The sequence below is a fragment of the Mauremys reevesii genome, linkage group 5 (genome assembly GCF_016161935.1).
Source record: "Mauremys reevesii isolate NIE-2019 linkage group 5, ASM1616193v1, whole genome shotgun sequence".
NCBI lineage: Eukaryota > Metazoa > Chordata > Testudines > Geoemydidae > Mauremys > Mauremys reevesii.
Window position 1 is genome coordinate 64,519,637 of NC_052627.1, and position 18,527 is coordinate 64,538,163.

At 39.6% G+C, this 18,527-nt stretch overlaps 1 protein-coding gene across 5 annotated transcripts in view; it reads right to left on the bottom strand.

Moving 5' to 3' along the window:
* Positions 1 to 238: 238 nt before the first annotated feature.
* Positions 239 to 18,527, bottom strand: part of FSTL5 (follistatin like 5) — an 879,952-nt gene continuing 861,663 nt past the window's right edge. For all 5 annotated transcript variants that reach the window (XM_039541912.1, XM_039541914.1, XM_039541911.1 and 2 more), the window contains one exon: positions 239 to 2,674. In XM_039541912.1, coding sequence (XP_039397846.1) covers positions 1,972 to 2,674 — 703 coding nt within the window. In that variant the 3' untranslated portion in view covers positions 239 to 1,971. The remainder of the gene's footprint in view (positions 2,675 to 18,527) is intronic.

The window sequence follows — 18,527 nt, forward strand, 5'->3', positions numbered from 1 at the left end:
ATAGAAGTTGTGAGTCTTTCTGTGTAAAAGCAAATGTAAAGTTTCTCCAAACAAAAAACATATGCTGCATATATCATTCATGATATGCAGTAGGTGATGAAAGGCAGATGAGCCTCTTCTCCCTTGGTCTTCAAATAAAAAGTAGTGTTATATGTTTCTCAGGTTACTACAATAAAATATAATTATGGCTGTATTGCAACATTCACTGAAGTCAAGAATGTTTAAAATTTAAGGGGTTTATTCTCCTTTTGTCAAGCATTTTCTACATACAGAACATCCACATGGTGTCAGTTACAGAAGAAAAATGCATAAGTGACAGACTACTGTAAATAACTGAGTAACAGTTTACATGGTTCTCATTCACAATGGGAAAAATTGTTAAAAAGGAAAACAGATTTAGTAGCTAGAAATGTAAGCAGATTTTTATTTTAATTAAATCTACCTGCCAGGAAGTTTCCTCAAGCTAAAGAGAGATCTACTGTATCACACAGCACAGGATGATAAATACACACACAATTACAATGCTAGAAAATTTCAGGTTTCTAAGTGATTTTACACAATCTAAACTGGAGTAAAATTTTACTTAGAAATTTTTTTTCCTAATTGCTTTAGTAAACAGAGGACAGTTTAAAAGCTCATAAGCATTCCTTAAGAAAATAAAAAATAAAAATTACCCCAAAATATTTATGTCATTACTGTAAGTCCGGATAGAGGTTTTACTGCTGGCTTCAATTAATCACATTTTTCTGATTCTATGTGCTAACATTGTTCTAAATTTAAGAACCTTATCATTCTCATTTAGATGTGCAAGCTATGTTCAAATTTAGAGTAACAGTTAGTTAAACTAAAAAAAATACAAGGGATTTTTTATTTTATTTTATTTGCAATAATCCAATTAGAGATTTGGTGTGGAAAATCTACTGAGGAAATGGAAAAGGTTATGAAATACTTGTACATGACATAATGCACAAGCAAAAACTCTATCCACTGGTTGTAGTCTTAAATCCAGTTCTGAGTTTTATGTTAAGTTCTTCAAAATGCATGTTTCATAAAATTATTTTAAAAAATAAGTTTTCTTGCCAGGACAAGTGAAGCTTCATATCAGTTTGACAAAGTGTGATTTATTCTAAGCAGATACACATCATGTTTCTCTTTAGTAGACCTGAAACTCCCTGTTGATACAACCCTGTGATAGCAAAGTAACTTGACACTTATATCTGTTACAAAAAAGGTAAAACTTCTGCTATCAGTTGGAATTATCTCAACTAAAACTCACAATAAAAATAAATTTCTCAAACTGCAGTGATCAAAAAACAGAGTAACGTGCTCCACAACCTGATGGAGACTAAAAACTTGAGATACTAAATGCTTCTTTTTAATGACACAAAATCCTGTAGCCACGCTGGGAATAAATTAAATAATTTCTACTCTTCCTTTTCCTTGTGAGACATTCCCTTCAAGGCACAAAAAGATTGAACAGTGGACAGGACAGAACATTTCAGTTTAAGAAGTCTAAGGTTGCACAACACTTCTTATTTTTGTTGGAAGAAAACCAAACTGGAATTTAAATATATTTCAGTATGCCACTTACAAATGCAATGGATCATATTAAGTCATTTGAAACTCCCTGAAGTGTAGGTTTGTTTTTTTTACTACTTTAAAATATTGTATCATCATTTCATAATTAAGTTTTATAATTGCTCTCATTATTAAGGTGTATCATAAATTTCAATATTGATTTTAATCAACCAATGTATCCTCCGATGGTCATTAGTAATAAGTCCCTTTGATGAGTAATCACAGTTTTAATAATTTTTTATGTCAAAGTTAATATCAAATTGTATCTGAACCAAACAAATGACAGATACAGAAGGGTCTAAATTTCAAAGGAAAACAATCTAAATTTAAAGAATGGAGTTAAGTGCAATGTACTGTAGAACTATTCATTCAGTAATTATCTAATATGATTCTTTATGCTTCTCCAACCCAAATTACTGTGTTGCCTCTCTCAACTTCAGTAATTTCACAATTTAACTTATTGAGTCTTCCATCAAGGATAAACAGGGATTCCTGGGAAGGTGTCATAAGGTACTGGCCAAAGAGACCACTGTCCTTGATTAGCCGGTTCTTACTGTTCCATGGCCATTCTTCTGTCTTGACAGGCTCTTTAAGGCTCTTTACCATTTTAACTTTGCCAGAGGAGAGCTCAACAAAGAGCACATCAGTTTGTGTGCTGGAACTAGCATAGATGTTGTACTGATGGGCTTCAGTAAATGATGGCTGAAAAGCAACATCAGATATGTGCAAGTTAGTGTGAATATCAAACGCATCCTGTACTTCTCCTCTGATTGTAATGGACTGGACCTTCATGAGACCTTTCACATCATCAATGCTGACAAGGTAGTGCCCATCTGGAGAGATATATGGAGTGCCTGTCACATCACCATTGTATCCAATCACAGAATCAGTGACACTGTCCACAATAAGCTGTGGTGGTATAGCCCCAGTTGTATCAGGCTTGCAGCAGATAAAATAATATCCTCCAAGGTGTGTATAAGCTAGAGACTGAGGAATACAATTATACTCCTTTAAACTAATTGTCTTGATGTATGACATAGTTTCAAGATCCATTTTCTGGAGCACAGGCTCATCTTTGTGAAGAATAAATCCAAACCTAAGAGGAAAAAGCACAACATCAAAAAAAGAAAGCCCATAGTCTAATTATGTACAAACGAGCAATAAATGCAAGAAAAGTAGAGGAGTTTAGATGTATAACAATATGTTCTTGCATATCTCAATTTCAAATGTTTCAAACAGTAAGCTGCTTAAAAACATCTATGTTTTCTTGGCTTCTTTGCAATTATAATTCAGAATTTGTAAACCAAAATATTTTAAAACCATAGATCTAGTTAACTGGAAGAGCATAATTTTTTTTTGTTTGTTTTTTTACAAAGGGCAAGAGGTAAACATTATTCCAGATGTGTCTAAATCTATTGACATTTTGTATATTCAGTTATTTTACTAAACTTTTACCAAAACCAGAAGAGATAAAAAGCTTGAATATCAAGATGCAGTACATCCCGCATATTTTAATTCACTCATTTAGTTCTCATATTTTGTTGAGAACATCAGATTAATCAGTCTGAATTGCTACTCAGATAATAATCCAAATCTTTCTAATTTAATTCACCTGAAATAAATATCAAATAAGGATTTAGGTTTATGTCTTTCAACCACATGGACCTCCTTTGTAAAATTTTTAAACATCCCTTTGTAAATCACAGAATTTCCATTGAAAATGAGTTGTACAATTAAACCTTAAAATCTCTAAGTTTTATATTGATAAAATTTTTAATATAAACTCCACATTAGTTCTCTATCTGCATATTGTCCCACAAAGGAACATTTCTGGTCCCAATAATTATTGCATTGCACTCACACAAAAACCTTAAACATTTTCTAAAGCTTAGGAAGTGCACAGTACTCTTCCCTTCAAGACAAGAGCATCAGTAGCATTTTTTCTTAACAGGTGCTTCATCTCAATACACATCTCAAACTGTAACTGACCCCTGGCTCCTGAGAGCTAGGTTTTCTTGCTGCTGCGTGCTAATATATCTGGAAAGCCTGACAATCTGAGCCAATGGGTTAATAGGATTAACAACAAATAAGAATGACAGTGATGCTGGGACAGGAAATTGGAATGGATTGACTGAACAAGATTAGACTCATATTGTGTTTTGGAAAGTCTGATTTTGGATGCCTTTTCTTTTAGCTTTGACCTTGACTAAAATACCCTCCCATACTCTTCTCATGAAGCCTGCTGAGACTCCAGATGCATGATATTGTGTTGCTGAAGGTGCAAAATACAGTATTCACACTTTTGCAGTAAGAGCAATGCAATTTAGCTAATGCTACACACATCGTGAAATGGCAAATGCACACATTTGTCAGACATTTAAAACAATATTGGGCACTATTACATAGCGAATTACCATTTGTAACATGAGGTCACTTATCAAGCAACAATATGAAATCTTAAAACTATATGGCCCACATATCAACATACTGCATACAAATGCAGAGAGGTAGCATGATTTAATAAAGGTGACTAGAGAGTAAATAACTAAATCCTGATGTCCTTTACGTAATGGCCTCCACTGAGAGTGATCTTTGGGGATTAATCCCTGCACCTCCAGTGCTAACCGTAAGGAACATTAATGGGTAGCTACAGTGGACTCATACTCTCCATGAATCAACTGGAATAACACACACTTAACAATGGTTTATACTTACCTATTACTCAATCTTTTCCCATGCAAACCATTCAACTGGATTTTTATATGGACAAGCAATAACTGGGCAAGATAACATCTTCAATTCTGAAGCAAAACTCCCCCTTGGCTTCATCTTTAATACCAAAATTCCTCCCTCTTCTCTCAAAAAAACTGTAACATTAAGATTGCTAAATCAAGCATTCAAAAGTCAGTAAATACAAAAAAAAAATGATTTGTCCCACAACATTAGCTCAGCTTAACAACACAGCCTTTCTACTATATGGTGTGCATTAATAAAAACAAAAATTACATTTAACAAGGAAAACAGGATTTGAAACCACTATGTATTTGTAACACAGCTGAGTTAACATTGTGGGAGAAAATCTTAAACTTTTGCGTTTCTTGACTTTTGAGATGAGTGAATACAATTGACGGTTTAAAACATAAATAAATCAGATTATTTCATTTAAATCAGATCTTTTATAAATTAAATACATTTTTCTTTTAAAAATAAACCTGTTTAAAATTAAATTTAAAATTATAACAACATATGTTAAGGCCTAAACCTACTACAATGTATTTGTTGACCTGTGGCCATGATCCTGAAGAGGTTCTGAGGCAAATTTAATTCATACATTGAATTACTTTTATCAGTCAAGCTAATAGAGCTAAAGTGAAAGCAGAAAACATATAGTATAAATGTTAACATTATTAATGTTAAGGTAAGTTTGGCAGTAAAGCTGAGGCCTAGCGATATCTATTAGTAGTTATAGATTTGCTAGCAGAACTAGCATAGGAGTTAGCATATATTATATTTAGCAATATGTGCCTTGTGATAAACATGTAAACTGCAAAAGTACCAGTACAACTTTTGAAATAATGGAATTTTGGGGACTTTGTAACAGGAGCTAATCACATTGATGTATTAAAACTATTAGGAAATGTACTGATGCAAATAGCTTATGTTAAGAGCTGAAACATTAATTATGGTCATTCAGGATACCATACACAGGCAAGGGGCTAAAATTTAACAAGTTATCATCCTGGACATATGTGGGTGTTCAGAGTATAAAAGCTAATACATTTATATTCACAAGTGGGTTCAACAAAATAACAAGAGCAGGCAGCAGGCAGCAGGCCAAATCCTCACTTCCACTTACAATGTGCTCCACTTATTGTTCTTTCCATCTTCCTTTCTAAGGGTCTCCATAAGATTGAGCAATAGAGGAGGACATTTTGTTATCTTTACTTTGCTTTATTATAATTTTCTATTATTTCAATTATATTTATCTCCAGTACCTAAAATTCAATGTCTGTGTGTGCATCCACCAATCTCATACTTAATACAAATTCTTATGTAGTGACTGAAGAAAAGAATCTGTTATTAGTGACCTATGAAATTTCCACTATAAAATTATAAAAGGCTACAATTAAAACAAACATTTAAATAAATAAATATGCTGGAAGAATGAGCCCTCCTCTGGTTGCCCCATCTCAAAAGAGATATATCAGAATTGGAAAAGGTACAGAGAAGGGCAACAAAAATGATTTTAGGTATAGAAAAGCTTCCATATGAGAAGAGATTAAAAAGACGGGGACTGTTCAGCTTAGAAAAGAGATGACTAAGGAGAGATATGATAGAGGCTTATATAATCACAAATGGTGTTGAGATAATGAATAAGGCAGTGTTATTTACATAACACAGAACTAGGGATCACTCAATGAAATTAAAAGGCAACAGGTTTAAAACAACCAAAAGGAAGTACTTCTTCACACAACCCACAGTCAACCTGTGAAACACTGCCAGGAAATGTTGTGAAGACCAAAAGTATAATTGGGTTCAAGAAAGAATTAGATAAGTTCATGGAAGACAGGTCCATCAATGGCTATTATTATAAAATGGTTAGTATGTTACAGATAGAGATAAGTAAAAGATTTTTGTAAGAAATAGAGTATCTCCATCACATTTGAAGAAAACAATATTTATAACCATTAAAATGAATCTAACCTTGTTCCTTAGAACATAATGACTATCCAAAGCAGCAAGTTGGCAAGTTTCCATCAAGTTACTGGGGAAAAATGAAGTTAAAGAAAAGAATACCTATAATAAGTAACTGATTAGGCAGGGCTGGCCTTACCATGAGACAAACTCATGCGGCCGCCTCAGGTGCTAGACTGTGGGAGGGCGCCACTAGGACCCAGAGTATAGAAAATTGTTTCTGTTGCTAGTGTATATATTTTCTCTCTGCTCTAGAGGCACAGAAATGGTGGAGTGCTGCGCTGGAGGAAGGAGGGCACAAGAGACAAGAGAAGGAGGGCAAGAGAAAAGGTAAGAGGGAAGGAGCTGCACAGAGAGAGAAAGGAGGAGCCTCTTATGTACCTCTCTAGCATCCCCAGGAATCTGGACTGATTAACACCAGTTTCTCAGGGAGCTTCCTGTTTCCCTGAACCCACTTGAGGAGAACAGGCAGTCAACTGAAGTAGTAGGAGCCAGTTAGTCCCTTAATACACTAATATCTTCCCTCACTCAGGCCCTGCCACCAGCCTGCTTATTTTTACCCCTTCAACCGAGTGTTGAGAGCCACTATAGCTGGCACAGAACAGCAGTCATGAGTGAAAGAAGAAGATGCCCCTCTGGGGCAGCATTCAGAAAAAGAAAGAAAGCAAAGGAAGCTTTTCTATCTAAGCAGGAAGGCGCTCTCCTGAGATACATAGTCACAAATGTTCACAGTGAGCCTTCTGGCCTCAGTGAGGATGAGAGTGGTGAGGAGATGCCTGATCTTCCAGTTGTCAGATTACAGGTGACCTGGCAGCTACTTCAGCATCCATATCTCCATCTCAAATGGATGTAACCATGCACATTCCTGAAGAAAAGTGTAGATCAGAGAAGAGTGTGGTGGAGGTGCAAGAAAGAGCTGCTGCTGAGTTTAGTTCCTTAAGTCTAGATGATCAAGGACTGTGGATCCTCTTGAGCAGTAGGCTAGGGGACTTCCTTGTACTGCCTGGGCCACAGCAAGTGAAAAACTTAATGTTCCCCAAAGACAATGAAAATAGAAGTTTCCATCCAACACATTACTGGTGTGAAATCCCCAATGGTAACAAAGTGGAGATGCCATGGCTTATGTACTCAAAAACCCAGAATGCTGCATGTTGTTTTTGTTGCAAACTTTTCCAGTGTAATGTTCCAGCCACACTGGGTTCCTCAGGAACAAAGGACTGGAAAAATCTGGCTAGAAATCTGGCATGCCATGAGAAGGCAGCAAATCACCAGAGAGCATTCCATAGATGGAAAGAGCTTGAGATGAGACTAAGGTTAAAGGCCACCATAGATGATGAGCATCAAGAGAAAATTGCATCAGAGTCTCTTTACTGGCAAAATGTTCTGAAAAGGCTCATTGCCATTGTGAGAATGCTTGCTACCCAAAATCATGCCACTGCGTGGAACTTCAGATCAGCTGTATGTGCCAAACAATGGAAACTTCCTTAAAACTGTGGAGCTGATGGCTGAGTTTGATGCTGTTGTAAGCAGAGTCAGGATGAGCTCTACCCTGACATCTGGTGGTGAATTATGGCGAGTATGGAAAAGAATTTCAGGGGCTGATCGTGTTTTGCATAGGCACACCCACCCCGCCTGGCATAGACCACGGCAGCCTGGGATGGTTGCTTTGGCAGCTGTGGGATCCCCAGTTTCTTTGTTGTTGGGGCGGGAGGAGTGGAGTGTTGTCACCCTGATTGTGTGGATGAGGAACTGTGAAACTGCTTTGTGTCGAGGGAGTCTCACCATCAATTGAGTGACACTCGCTAGACAAGGGAGTGGGCTCCTTGTGTGAGCCAGAAGCACCAATTGCACTCCCTCCTCTCTCCACTGTTGAATATCAGAGCTGATTTTTGATTCCCTTAAGAATCTAAGTTACAGGTTACTGAGCTGAACTCACTAAAAGCTGAAATCACTAAAGAGCTGTGCTAACTAGTGGGGGAGCCTGAAGCTATATTGCGGAGTAGAGCAGCTGGCGGAGCAGAGCAGTTTGTGGGATGGTTGGAGCAACCCACGGAGCGAGCAGAGCTGAGCAGTTTGCGGGGACGGCTGGAGCAGATCACGGGATGGCTGGTTGAGCAGAGCAGCTGGCGGAGCGGAGCTAAGCAGTTCATGGGAAAGGTGGAAGCAGAATCACACGGAGAGGCAGGGCAGTCGGCCCCGGACCACGTAAGGTGCCCCTTTCTACCCAGGCTGGCAGGGGGAAAACCCCTGCAGATAGACTCTTGAACTCTGGGGCTGCACTGACCCAGGACAGAGACTTTTGAGTTGTGGGACTTTTGGGACTGTGGGTGATTTTGGGGTTGCTGGACTCAAGAGCCCAGGGAAAAGGACACGGCCTAGTTGAGGTGTTTCTCCAATTTAATGCTATGTTGTTTATCTCATGTTATTAAACATTTTCTGATAAACCACGACTCTGCGCTTGCGAGAGGGGAAATATTGCCTCTTTGAGGCACCCAGGGATGTGTGTGTAAGATTTTCCCAGGTCACTGGGTGGGGGCTCGAGCTGGTTTGCATTACGTTGTAGGGAAGGGACCCCTATGTATTTAACCCGGCCCTTGCTGCTATCAATTCGGCCTGGCAGAAGGGTTACACTGTACTCCAGGAGCATCTAAGAAGGGTCACCACCCAAGAAATGTACACACACCACTACCTTGGAAAAACAATTCAATATGAGATCATACAGTTGCTGGCAACAAAAGTCAAACAGAAGATTGTGGCAGCAAGATATTACTGTTATTCTGGACTGCACACCTGACATCAGCCATACGGAACAAATGACTTTAATGGCGTGTTTTGTAACAACAATAGAACCTAGTGAAAATGTCCATGCAATGGTGACTGTCAGAGAGCATTTTCCAGATTTTATTGACATTGATGATACTACAGGAGCTGGCATGACAAATGTACTTCTTAAAAAGCTGGAAAATACAGGAATTGCAATAGCTGACATGAGAGGTCAGGGCTATGATAATGGTGCCAACATGAGAGGAAAGAACAGAGGAGTGCAGACACAGATCCGAGAGTTAAACCCTCAAGCTTTTTTTATCCCATGCAGTTTTCGTTCATTGAATTTGGTGGTCAGTGATGCAGCATAAGCTTCTAGTGAGGCTGCTGAATTATTTAATGTAATTCAAAGCATCTATGTATTTTTCTCTGCATCAACTCATCAATGGCAAACTTTGAAGCAATGTCTGGGAACATCCTCTCTGACACTGAAACCACTGAGTGCCACACAATGGGAACGTTGAGTGGAGGCGATAAAGCCTATCAAACACCAAATTGGGAAGATAGATGATGCCATAGTTCCCATTATGGAGGATAATGCTATGACAGGAATTGCTTGTGGGAAAACAGTGGCAGATGGAAATGGAATCACCAGAAACAGACATAACTTCAAATGTCTGCGTGGCTTAGTGTTGTGGCATGACATACTCTTTGAAATAAATGTTGTAAGTGAGAGACTCCAAGGTGTTGACCTTGATATATCTGGAGCAATGGAACAACTGGACAAAGCAAAGTCATGCCTACAGTCTTACCAGTCAGATGAGGGATTTCAAAATGTCTGAAGAGTGCACAGAAGTTGGCCAAGAAACTTCACACTGAAGCTATTTTCCCACCCATTCAAGAATACAAGATTCACCGAAGAAGACGACATTTTGATTACGAGGCACGGGATAATCCCATAAGAGACCCCAAACAACAATTCAAGGTTGAATTCTTTAACTAGATGATAGATTGTGCAATGCAGTCAGTTGAAGAATGTTTCATGCAGCTCAAGGAACACAGCAGTGTATTTGGAATGTTGTATGATATTCCAAAACTCCTCACTATACCTGAAGAAGACTCACACCAGTAATACAGGGCACTAGAGACAGTGTTGACACATGACAACGTGCACGATATTGATGCAAGTGATGAAATGAAAGTCCTTTCAAGATACATTTCATCAGGATCAACTCCAAAGGCTTTTCTGGAATATATGTGCACAAATAAGATGACCACCCTCTTTCCAAATGCTTTTGTTGTTCAGCGCAGACTTCTAACACTTCCTATAACAGTTGCCAGTGGAGAACGCAGCTTCTCCAAGCTGAAGTTAATAAAAACACATCTACACTCCACAATGACACAGGAGAGGCTGGTTGGCCTTGCAACCATCTCAGTAGAGCACGAGCTGGCCCAGACTGTGGAACTTCAGGAAGCAGTTCAAATCTTTGCAACCAAGAAGGCACAGAAAGCACCACTTTGATTATTGAAACAGATAAAAATGCCAGTGTTTACTCTGCAGACAAGAAAAGTTACATTTGCTGTTCAGGTATTTGAAAGTTAAGTGTTACTTAAATGTTTTTTAAAAAGGCATTTTAAGTTGTTAGTTCTCCTTTATTGGGGTAGGTAGCATAGCAGTACCATGAGAGGAAGAAGGCAGAATTGAGACCTTTCAAAGTTTTGGCCCAAGAAAGGGGGCATGGGGGCGTCATTTGAGCTCCCCTCCTCAGGTGCCACAATGTTGTGGGCTGGCCCTGTGGTTAGGACTAGTAACATGTTATCAAAGTTGTTATTCATTGACTTGTTTGTACTGAGCTAATCATATAGGGACAAACTTTTACACACTTCAGCATTACAGTTGGACAGACTCAGAAATACTCAGTCAGCTCAACAATACAGTTGAACAGAAGCAGTAGAATGGAAAGTTTGGGAGGGAGTAGCTGCTTATCCTGTGCTTGGCGATAAGAACTCAATGAATTGTATTTTTGGTACATTTGTATGTCTCTGTGAGGGCTGAGGGGCAGTGGTTGTAGGCCTCTTAACAAGCCAGGTGAGAGAGATCAGTTTGTTCATGCCTGCATGAGGACTGTGCAGCTGAGACCCCATGTTTGAGGTTTTTGAGGTTCTGTCTATACTGCAGCTGGAAGGTGTGACTTGGGCAAGCTCAGCTCAATGTAGCACACTAAAAAGAGCAGTGTGGCTGTTGCAGCGCTGGTGGTGATTGGTACTAGCCACCTGGTGTTGGACCCAGAGGGACCAGCTGGCTTCGATTTGGACAGTTAGCCCAAGCTGCCACCGGTGCCACCATGTCCATGCTGCTATCTGTAGTGTACTACCTTGAGCTGAGCTAACATGAGTCTATCAGGACTGGGAATCATACCTCCTATCTGCAGTGTATTCACACCCCAAGTGGTTAATCCCTCTCTGTCTTGTCAGCATGGGGTTAAACAATGGAATTTAGTATATAAGCCTGTTGCCAGGATAACTCCTGAGCTGGTGAATAGGAGCAGCAAGCAAGGGAGTTTGGTTCCTTTCTGTTCAGGTAGAGATTTACACCAGGTGGGAGATATGGCAGATGAAAGAACAACCAATATGCCTGCCTTGAGTGTAGTATGTTTTCCTTTGTGCGGGTAGACAGAAAAGATTTCTGGTGCAGAAAGTGTAAGTTGGTGTCTACACCGAATGAGAAGATATATGGTCTGGAAGAGCAAGTTTCAATATTGCATAGCATGGGTGGAAACAGACTTTTTGGACTATCAGATTCAGAAATCATTGACACAGATGCCACAAGGGGAAGGACCAACAATAAAGGAATTGGTGAGAATAGAAACTGAAGAAACAGACTGGTTAGTTGTGACCAAGAGGTGGAAGAGAACCAGGAGATGTTCAACCCAGCTAGAAGCACTGAATCATTCTCAGATACTCATGAGTCAACTACCAAGGAACTGGTCTCTGGGAGGCAGAAGAGAAAGCTACAGAATACACCTGATGGATATCGTTGCAAGCAGCTACCAAGAAAGATTCTTCAGACATCCTAAAAAGGCAAGCATTCATCATGGCCAACTCCATACTGAGAAGAATGAACAGACATTTCAGCAAGGGACACGAGTATAGCAGGAGAATGTGGTGTCTCTTTGGAGTGAAAATACAAGATGTAACTGCAATATTGGATGGGACTCTGAAGTCATGGGGCAACTCTCCACTGATACACTGGAGCAAATGACATGGCATGATTTGAAACTGCACATATATGGAAAACATCAGGTATCATGTAAAAAGCGACAAAGAGTCCTGTGGCACCTTGTAGACTAACAGATGTATTGGAGCATAAGCATGCATCTGACGAAGTGAGTATTCACCAGCAAATGCTTATGCTCCAATACGTCTGTTAGTCTATAAGGTGCCACAGGAGACTCTGTTGCTTTTTACAGATCCAGACTAGCATGGCTACCCCTGTGATATCAGGTATCATAGAAGGGAGCTGAAGAAGGGGAAAGTCCAAATGATATTCTTGGCTGCGTGAAGAGTGTGAAGCTGAAGGTTTTGGTTTTGTGGAACACTGGGCCATATTTCATTGGGAAAGTGGCCTGTATAAACAGAACAGCTGACATCTCAAAAGTAGCAGAAGCTAATCTTCTCCATTGGAGTGACAGGAGTGCATTAAACTAACAATGCAATGGGAGAGAGGTATGGAGGCAAATTTGGTACAAAATCAACTCAGCATATTGTTAACAAATTTAAGCAATGTAAAGATATAATTAGCATTACTGAAACTTGGTGGGACAATTTACATGATTTGGAATGTTAAAATTACTGGTTATAATCTGTTTAGGATAGAGAGAATTGGTCAAAGATGTGGTGACACTATTAAAGACACCATTGCCTATTTTGCAGCTATTGATAATGCAGAACCACAGGATCTTGAATGTATATATCAATCAATGTGCTCACTATCAACGCCTAGGAGCAGGTACTTGTGGAGGTCTGTTACAGACTATAAAAATAACAACAAGAACAGGATGAGTAACTCCTTAAGCACCTGCCTGTAACATGGAAAGAAAAAAATGTTATGTCAATTTTGGGGAGACATGCTAAAGCTATCACGCAGCCAGTAGTAAAAACACCAACAAAGTTGCTAAAGGTTACAGAGGATAATTTTCTAACACAAAAAATATTGCATCCACCACAAGGTAACTATTTTGGACCTCATTATGATGGTCATTAAGCACTGAACTGAAAATTGGTGATTGTCTAGAGACCTGATTTTAACCTGATGCTATTCAATATGGGCAAACAAGAGGACAGTCAAAACCAGTAATACTTGGTGCTTCAAAAGGATTAATTTTCCAAAGCTGAGGCAAATTATGAGCAAAATTGTTTGTGGAGGAAAAAGTTAGACAGAAAAATATGAGTGAAAATTGGGAATTCTTTAAGAAGAATTAAATGGCCAAAAAGCCAAGATTCCAAAAAATTAAGAGAAAAGATAAAGTTGGCTAAATACTCATCTTTGTTCAGTGGTACAGTGAAGGCAGAAATTAGAAATAAAATAGAAACAGATAAATGAGAAAAAAAAGGAAACATACAACAAGCAATATAAATTAGATGTGATCAAGTGTAGAAAATTAATAAGAGACATCAGGGAAAAAATCACGGCTAAAGAAAATAAGGGGAAGGGTTTTTTAAGTACATTAGTAACACAAACAATCCTGGCGATGATATAGGCCCATTACTAAAGGAGATGGTAAAAATATTATTAATGATGCAAAAAAGGCAGAAGTGTTCAATAAATACTTCTGTTCTGTATCTGGAAAGAAAATGATGAAGTACTTTCTAGTTCATTTGTAACTAAGAAGGATATTAATCAGCATCTACTAGTATCTAATAATGACAGGGCAGTCATACAGAGTGGTACAGACCACTTGACAAGCTTGGTCCGTTCATACAAAATGCTTTTTTATACTGTCAAATGAAAAAGTATACATCTAGGAATAAGGAATACAGGCCACACCTACAGAACAGGCAACTGTCTCCTGGAAAGCAGTGACTCTGAAAGTTGACCTAAGGTCCATTGATTCCAACTCTGTTATTCACGTATCTGGAGTGGTGTAACTTAGGTCAACTTATCCCCATAGTGAAGACAAACCCATAACAAGCAACATTAGCTTTTAGTGTAATGATATGTGAAAAAGAGCTAATGTGATCCTTGGATGTATAGCAGAGGAATAGTGAGTAGGCGTGGGGAGGTGATTTTGCTTCTGTGTATAGCATTGGTGAGACTGATACTGGAGTCCTGTGTACAATTCTAGTGGCCACATTTTAAAAAATATTTTAAAAAATTAGAGAGGGTACAGAAAAGGATAAGAATAGTGACTTGAGGGCTGAACAAAATGCCATACAGGATGAGACTTAGAGCTTAATTTGTTTAACTTATTGAAAAGGTTGAGAAGTGACTTGATTAAAGCGTGTAAGTACTTTCACATGGAAAAAATACTGGGTACTAAAGGGCTCTTTAATTTATTGAGAAAAGATATAACAAACAAACCAATGGCTGGAAACTGAAGCCAGACAAATTCAAATAAGAAATTAAAGGCATACATTTTAAAAAGTGAGGGTGACTAATCACTGGAACAAACTACCCACAGAAGAGGTGGATTCTCTATATCTTGTTATCCTCAAACCAAGACTAGATGCCTTTCTGTAAGATCTTCAGCCAAACACAAGTTATGCTTTAGTCAAACACAAGATGTTAGGCTTTAGACTAGACTAAGTGGGTGAAATTTAATGGTCTCTGATATACAAGAAGGGCAGACTAGATGATCTAGCCTGACAGCTTAAATATATAACTTTGCTAGATAGTAATGATCATTAACTGAATAGAGGCACTGGAGTTATGGTTTATTACAATAATCTATAACCCACTCCCTCCCCCCCCCCAGCTTCTTTAGCTTCTCCCCCCTCCCTTTTTTCCTCTTATGACTGGAAATGTATTAATGGGACACTTCATCTTGAATGGTCCCTTAAAATACTTATGCTAACCAATCTCTTCCACCTTGTATTTAGCTGTGAAATTGTGAGTACTTTTCCCAGACCGGAAGAAGACCTCTGTGTAAGCTGGAAATCTTCTCTCTCATCAACAGAAGTTGATCCAATAAGAGATATTACCTCACCCACCTTGTTTCTCTAATACCCTGGGACCATTACAACTATGATAACACTGCATAGATGATTTAATGTTTTTTTCTGACAAACTATGAAACACACAGTTAGTCCTACTCTAAGGCCTTGTCTACACAAGAAAATGGCATCAATTTAACGAAATTGGTTTAGAAACCGATTCAATTAAATCAATACAACCTCCTTATTTAGGCATTCTTTATTTTGATTTAAGAATGTCTATACAAGGGGGTTGGACTGATTTAACTAAATCTGTTTTTTAACCAATTTTGTTAAATTGATGCCATTTTCTTGTGGAGTCAAAGGGTCAAGTAACACCAAATAGGCTGCTGGCAAACCAGCTTATCTAGCAGCTAAAACAGTTGTAATTTAACTGATTTGTTGCAAAACCTTAAAATCACCAGTTTGTTTTTTTTTAAATCAATGTAGGGAAAGAGGGAGGAAGAGAGATTTTAAAGAGCATTTTTAAAGGCTGCTTTTCTACTTATAACTGTTTTTTTAGAGAGAGTCTCTGAAATTGGGATGGGGATGGGTGTGTGTGTGTGTGCAGGGGATGGTTGTATGTGTGTGCAGGGGACGGCTCTGTGTGCGTGCATGAAAGGAGGGTCTACTAGTTAAGGCACTGGACTGGGATTCCAATATCCAGTTTCAGTTTCTGGATCTGCCACAGACTGCTTGTATGACTTTGAAGAAGTTACTTAAGCTCTCTGTGCCTCAATTTCCATCTCTAAAACAGTGATACTACTACTTTCTTTCTGACATCCTTTGTCATTTTCTTAGATTTCATACTCTGGGGCAAAGACTCGCTCTTACTTTCTATGTACACAGCATGACAAGAAGGTGATCTCAATTGGGGCCTCCAGGTGCTACAGTAAAAAAATAAAAGGAAAAATAATGTACACCTCCATGCGCTGGAGGTAGGATGTATTGCCACTGCTCTCACTTGGAGAGTCTGGTGAGAGGAAGCAGAATTAAGTTATGGTTCAATCTCAGAAGAGTCTCATCAACCAAGCTGCTGTGCAGATACATTAAATCAGCACATCTCAGTTGGCCTGAAAATTTATTCCTGGCCAGATCTTTCCTCATGTTGGTTGTGTTGATCCCCCAAAGTCCTTCAGTGGAGGGAAGATTGCAGCTGCCTTCTGCTACAAACCTTACCCAGTAGACTTTTCCCTCTCGAAGGCCACAGCCAAGGTCTGAACCAGCATAGACACTGGGTGGCTGATTCCAGCCCACTCTATTAAAGCACATGTGGCTGGAATTTTCAAAGGAGCTGGGCACCTTACTCACTTAGGTTTCTTTCAGAATCTAAGCCTATAAAGTAAACATAAGATAGCATGCAGAAGCTCCTGTATTCATAGAGATCTTGGCTTTTCATGCCACATTTTTCACCATTTTAAAAAGGAAGATTTTAGTTTTAAAATTAACTTCACACCATTTTTGGTCTATAGCTTTTATCATTTCCATACTCTGCTGATTTCACACAAGGGCATTTTAATTAACCTTTTCTAAATGAAAAAATGAATGACCAGCTGTGCACGTACATTCTTCAAACTAAATGTCTCCTCCAGCCTAGAACCAAGTCTTCTTATAAGGCACTGATCTAGTAACTTGGCGGAGGGGGGGGGCAGGAGGGGAAGCGGTTGGTATTTATAATTTTACATTTTTAAAGATTGTCAAAAGGAGCCCCAGGCCTGGGCTGGCCATTCTTTTGAGGGATATAAACCTAAATAAATAAATACTAATAAAATGTACTGTTGCTCACAGGTGTTTTTATGTTAATTAGCCAGAAACATGTGGAAGCTCCTCAAGTAGCAGTTAATGGCTTGGGGGACTAGCACTGGGATAGATATGGAAGCTTTTCTCTCAAGATTGCCAGTTGTATGCAGGTTTCAGAGTAGCAGCCGTGTTAGTCTGTATCACAAAAAGAACAGAAGTACTTGTGGCAGTGTTGTTGTAGCTGTGTCAGCCCCTGAATATTAGAGAGACAAGGTGGGTGACGTAATCTTTTATTGGACCAATAACTTCTGTTGGTGAGAGAGACAAGCTTGAGGGCTTGTCTACACTTGCACTTCACAGCACTGCAACTTTCTCGCTCACAGGTGTGAAAAAACAGTGCAGCGCTGGTAGTTATGCCCCTCATGGAGGTGTTTTTTTTAGAACGCTGGGACAGCTCTCTCCCAGTGCTGCGCCGTGAGCACACAAGCCATGAAAGGTGTGCCATGGGCGATATTGATCGTTTTAGCAGTGGAGATATGTCTGAAGGTTTTGCTTCTCTTGTTCTGGCAGAGTCTGATGCCGCTTTGAGTGGTTTGTCCTAGCTGTGGGGAGCTTGCTTCTGATGATGAGTTGGAAAGGCTGGGGTGTTGTTTTAAGGACAGAGGAGGGGGTTTAGGAAAGATTTCTTTCAGGATGGAGTCCCATCAAGTATGCATAGTAGTTTTTTGATGATACCCTGGCCTATATGGTTTCAGTGTGGGGTGATAGGTGGCAATTTGGGGTGTGGAGTTGGAGTGGGTTTATTTCTGTACTGAAGCAGGTTCTCTTGGGGTATGTGGGTGGCCATTTCCATGATGCAATCCACTCTGGAGGAATGTCCTTGTTTGGTGAAGGTGGTTATGAATGTGTTAAGTGTTTATTCCAGACTTTCTCCTCAGAGCATATTCTGTGGTATCTGAGTTCCTGACACCACTACAATAATCAACACCCACCATAACATACCTTTCAATATCCCTGGGTCCTATACATGCCATCATATCATGTAGTGTACTTCATTGAGTGCACTAAATGCCCCAGTAACAACTATGTGAGTGAAACCAGACAATTACTGCATTCTTGAATAAACTCACACAGGAAAATGATAAAAGACAAAAACACCATATCAGCTGTAGCGCTTCTCACAAAGCGATAACTCTGGATCACTCTGGATCACTGTCAGTCCTCATCCTCAAAGGACACCTGCACAAAACTTTCAAAAGATGAGCCTGGGAGCTAAAATTCGTAACTTTGCTAGCAGGGGCAGCTCCAGGCCCCAGCACGCCAAGCGTGTGCTTGGGGCTGCAAGCCATGGGGGGGCGCTCTGCCGGCACCACGAGGGCGGCAGGCAGGCTGCCTTCTGCGGCTTGCCTGCGGAGGGTCCGCTGGTCCCGCGGCTTCAGCAGACCTCCCACAGGTGTGCCTGCGGAGGATCCGCTGGTCCCGCGGCTTCGGCGGACCTCCCGCACGCTGCGGGAGGTCCACCAAAGCCGCGGGACCAGAAGACCCTCTGCAGGCAAACC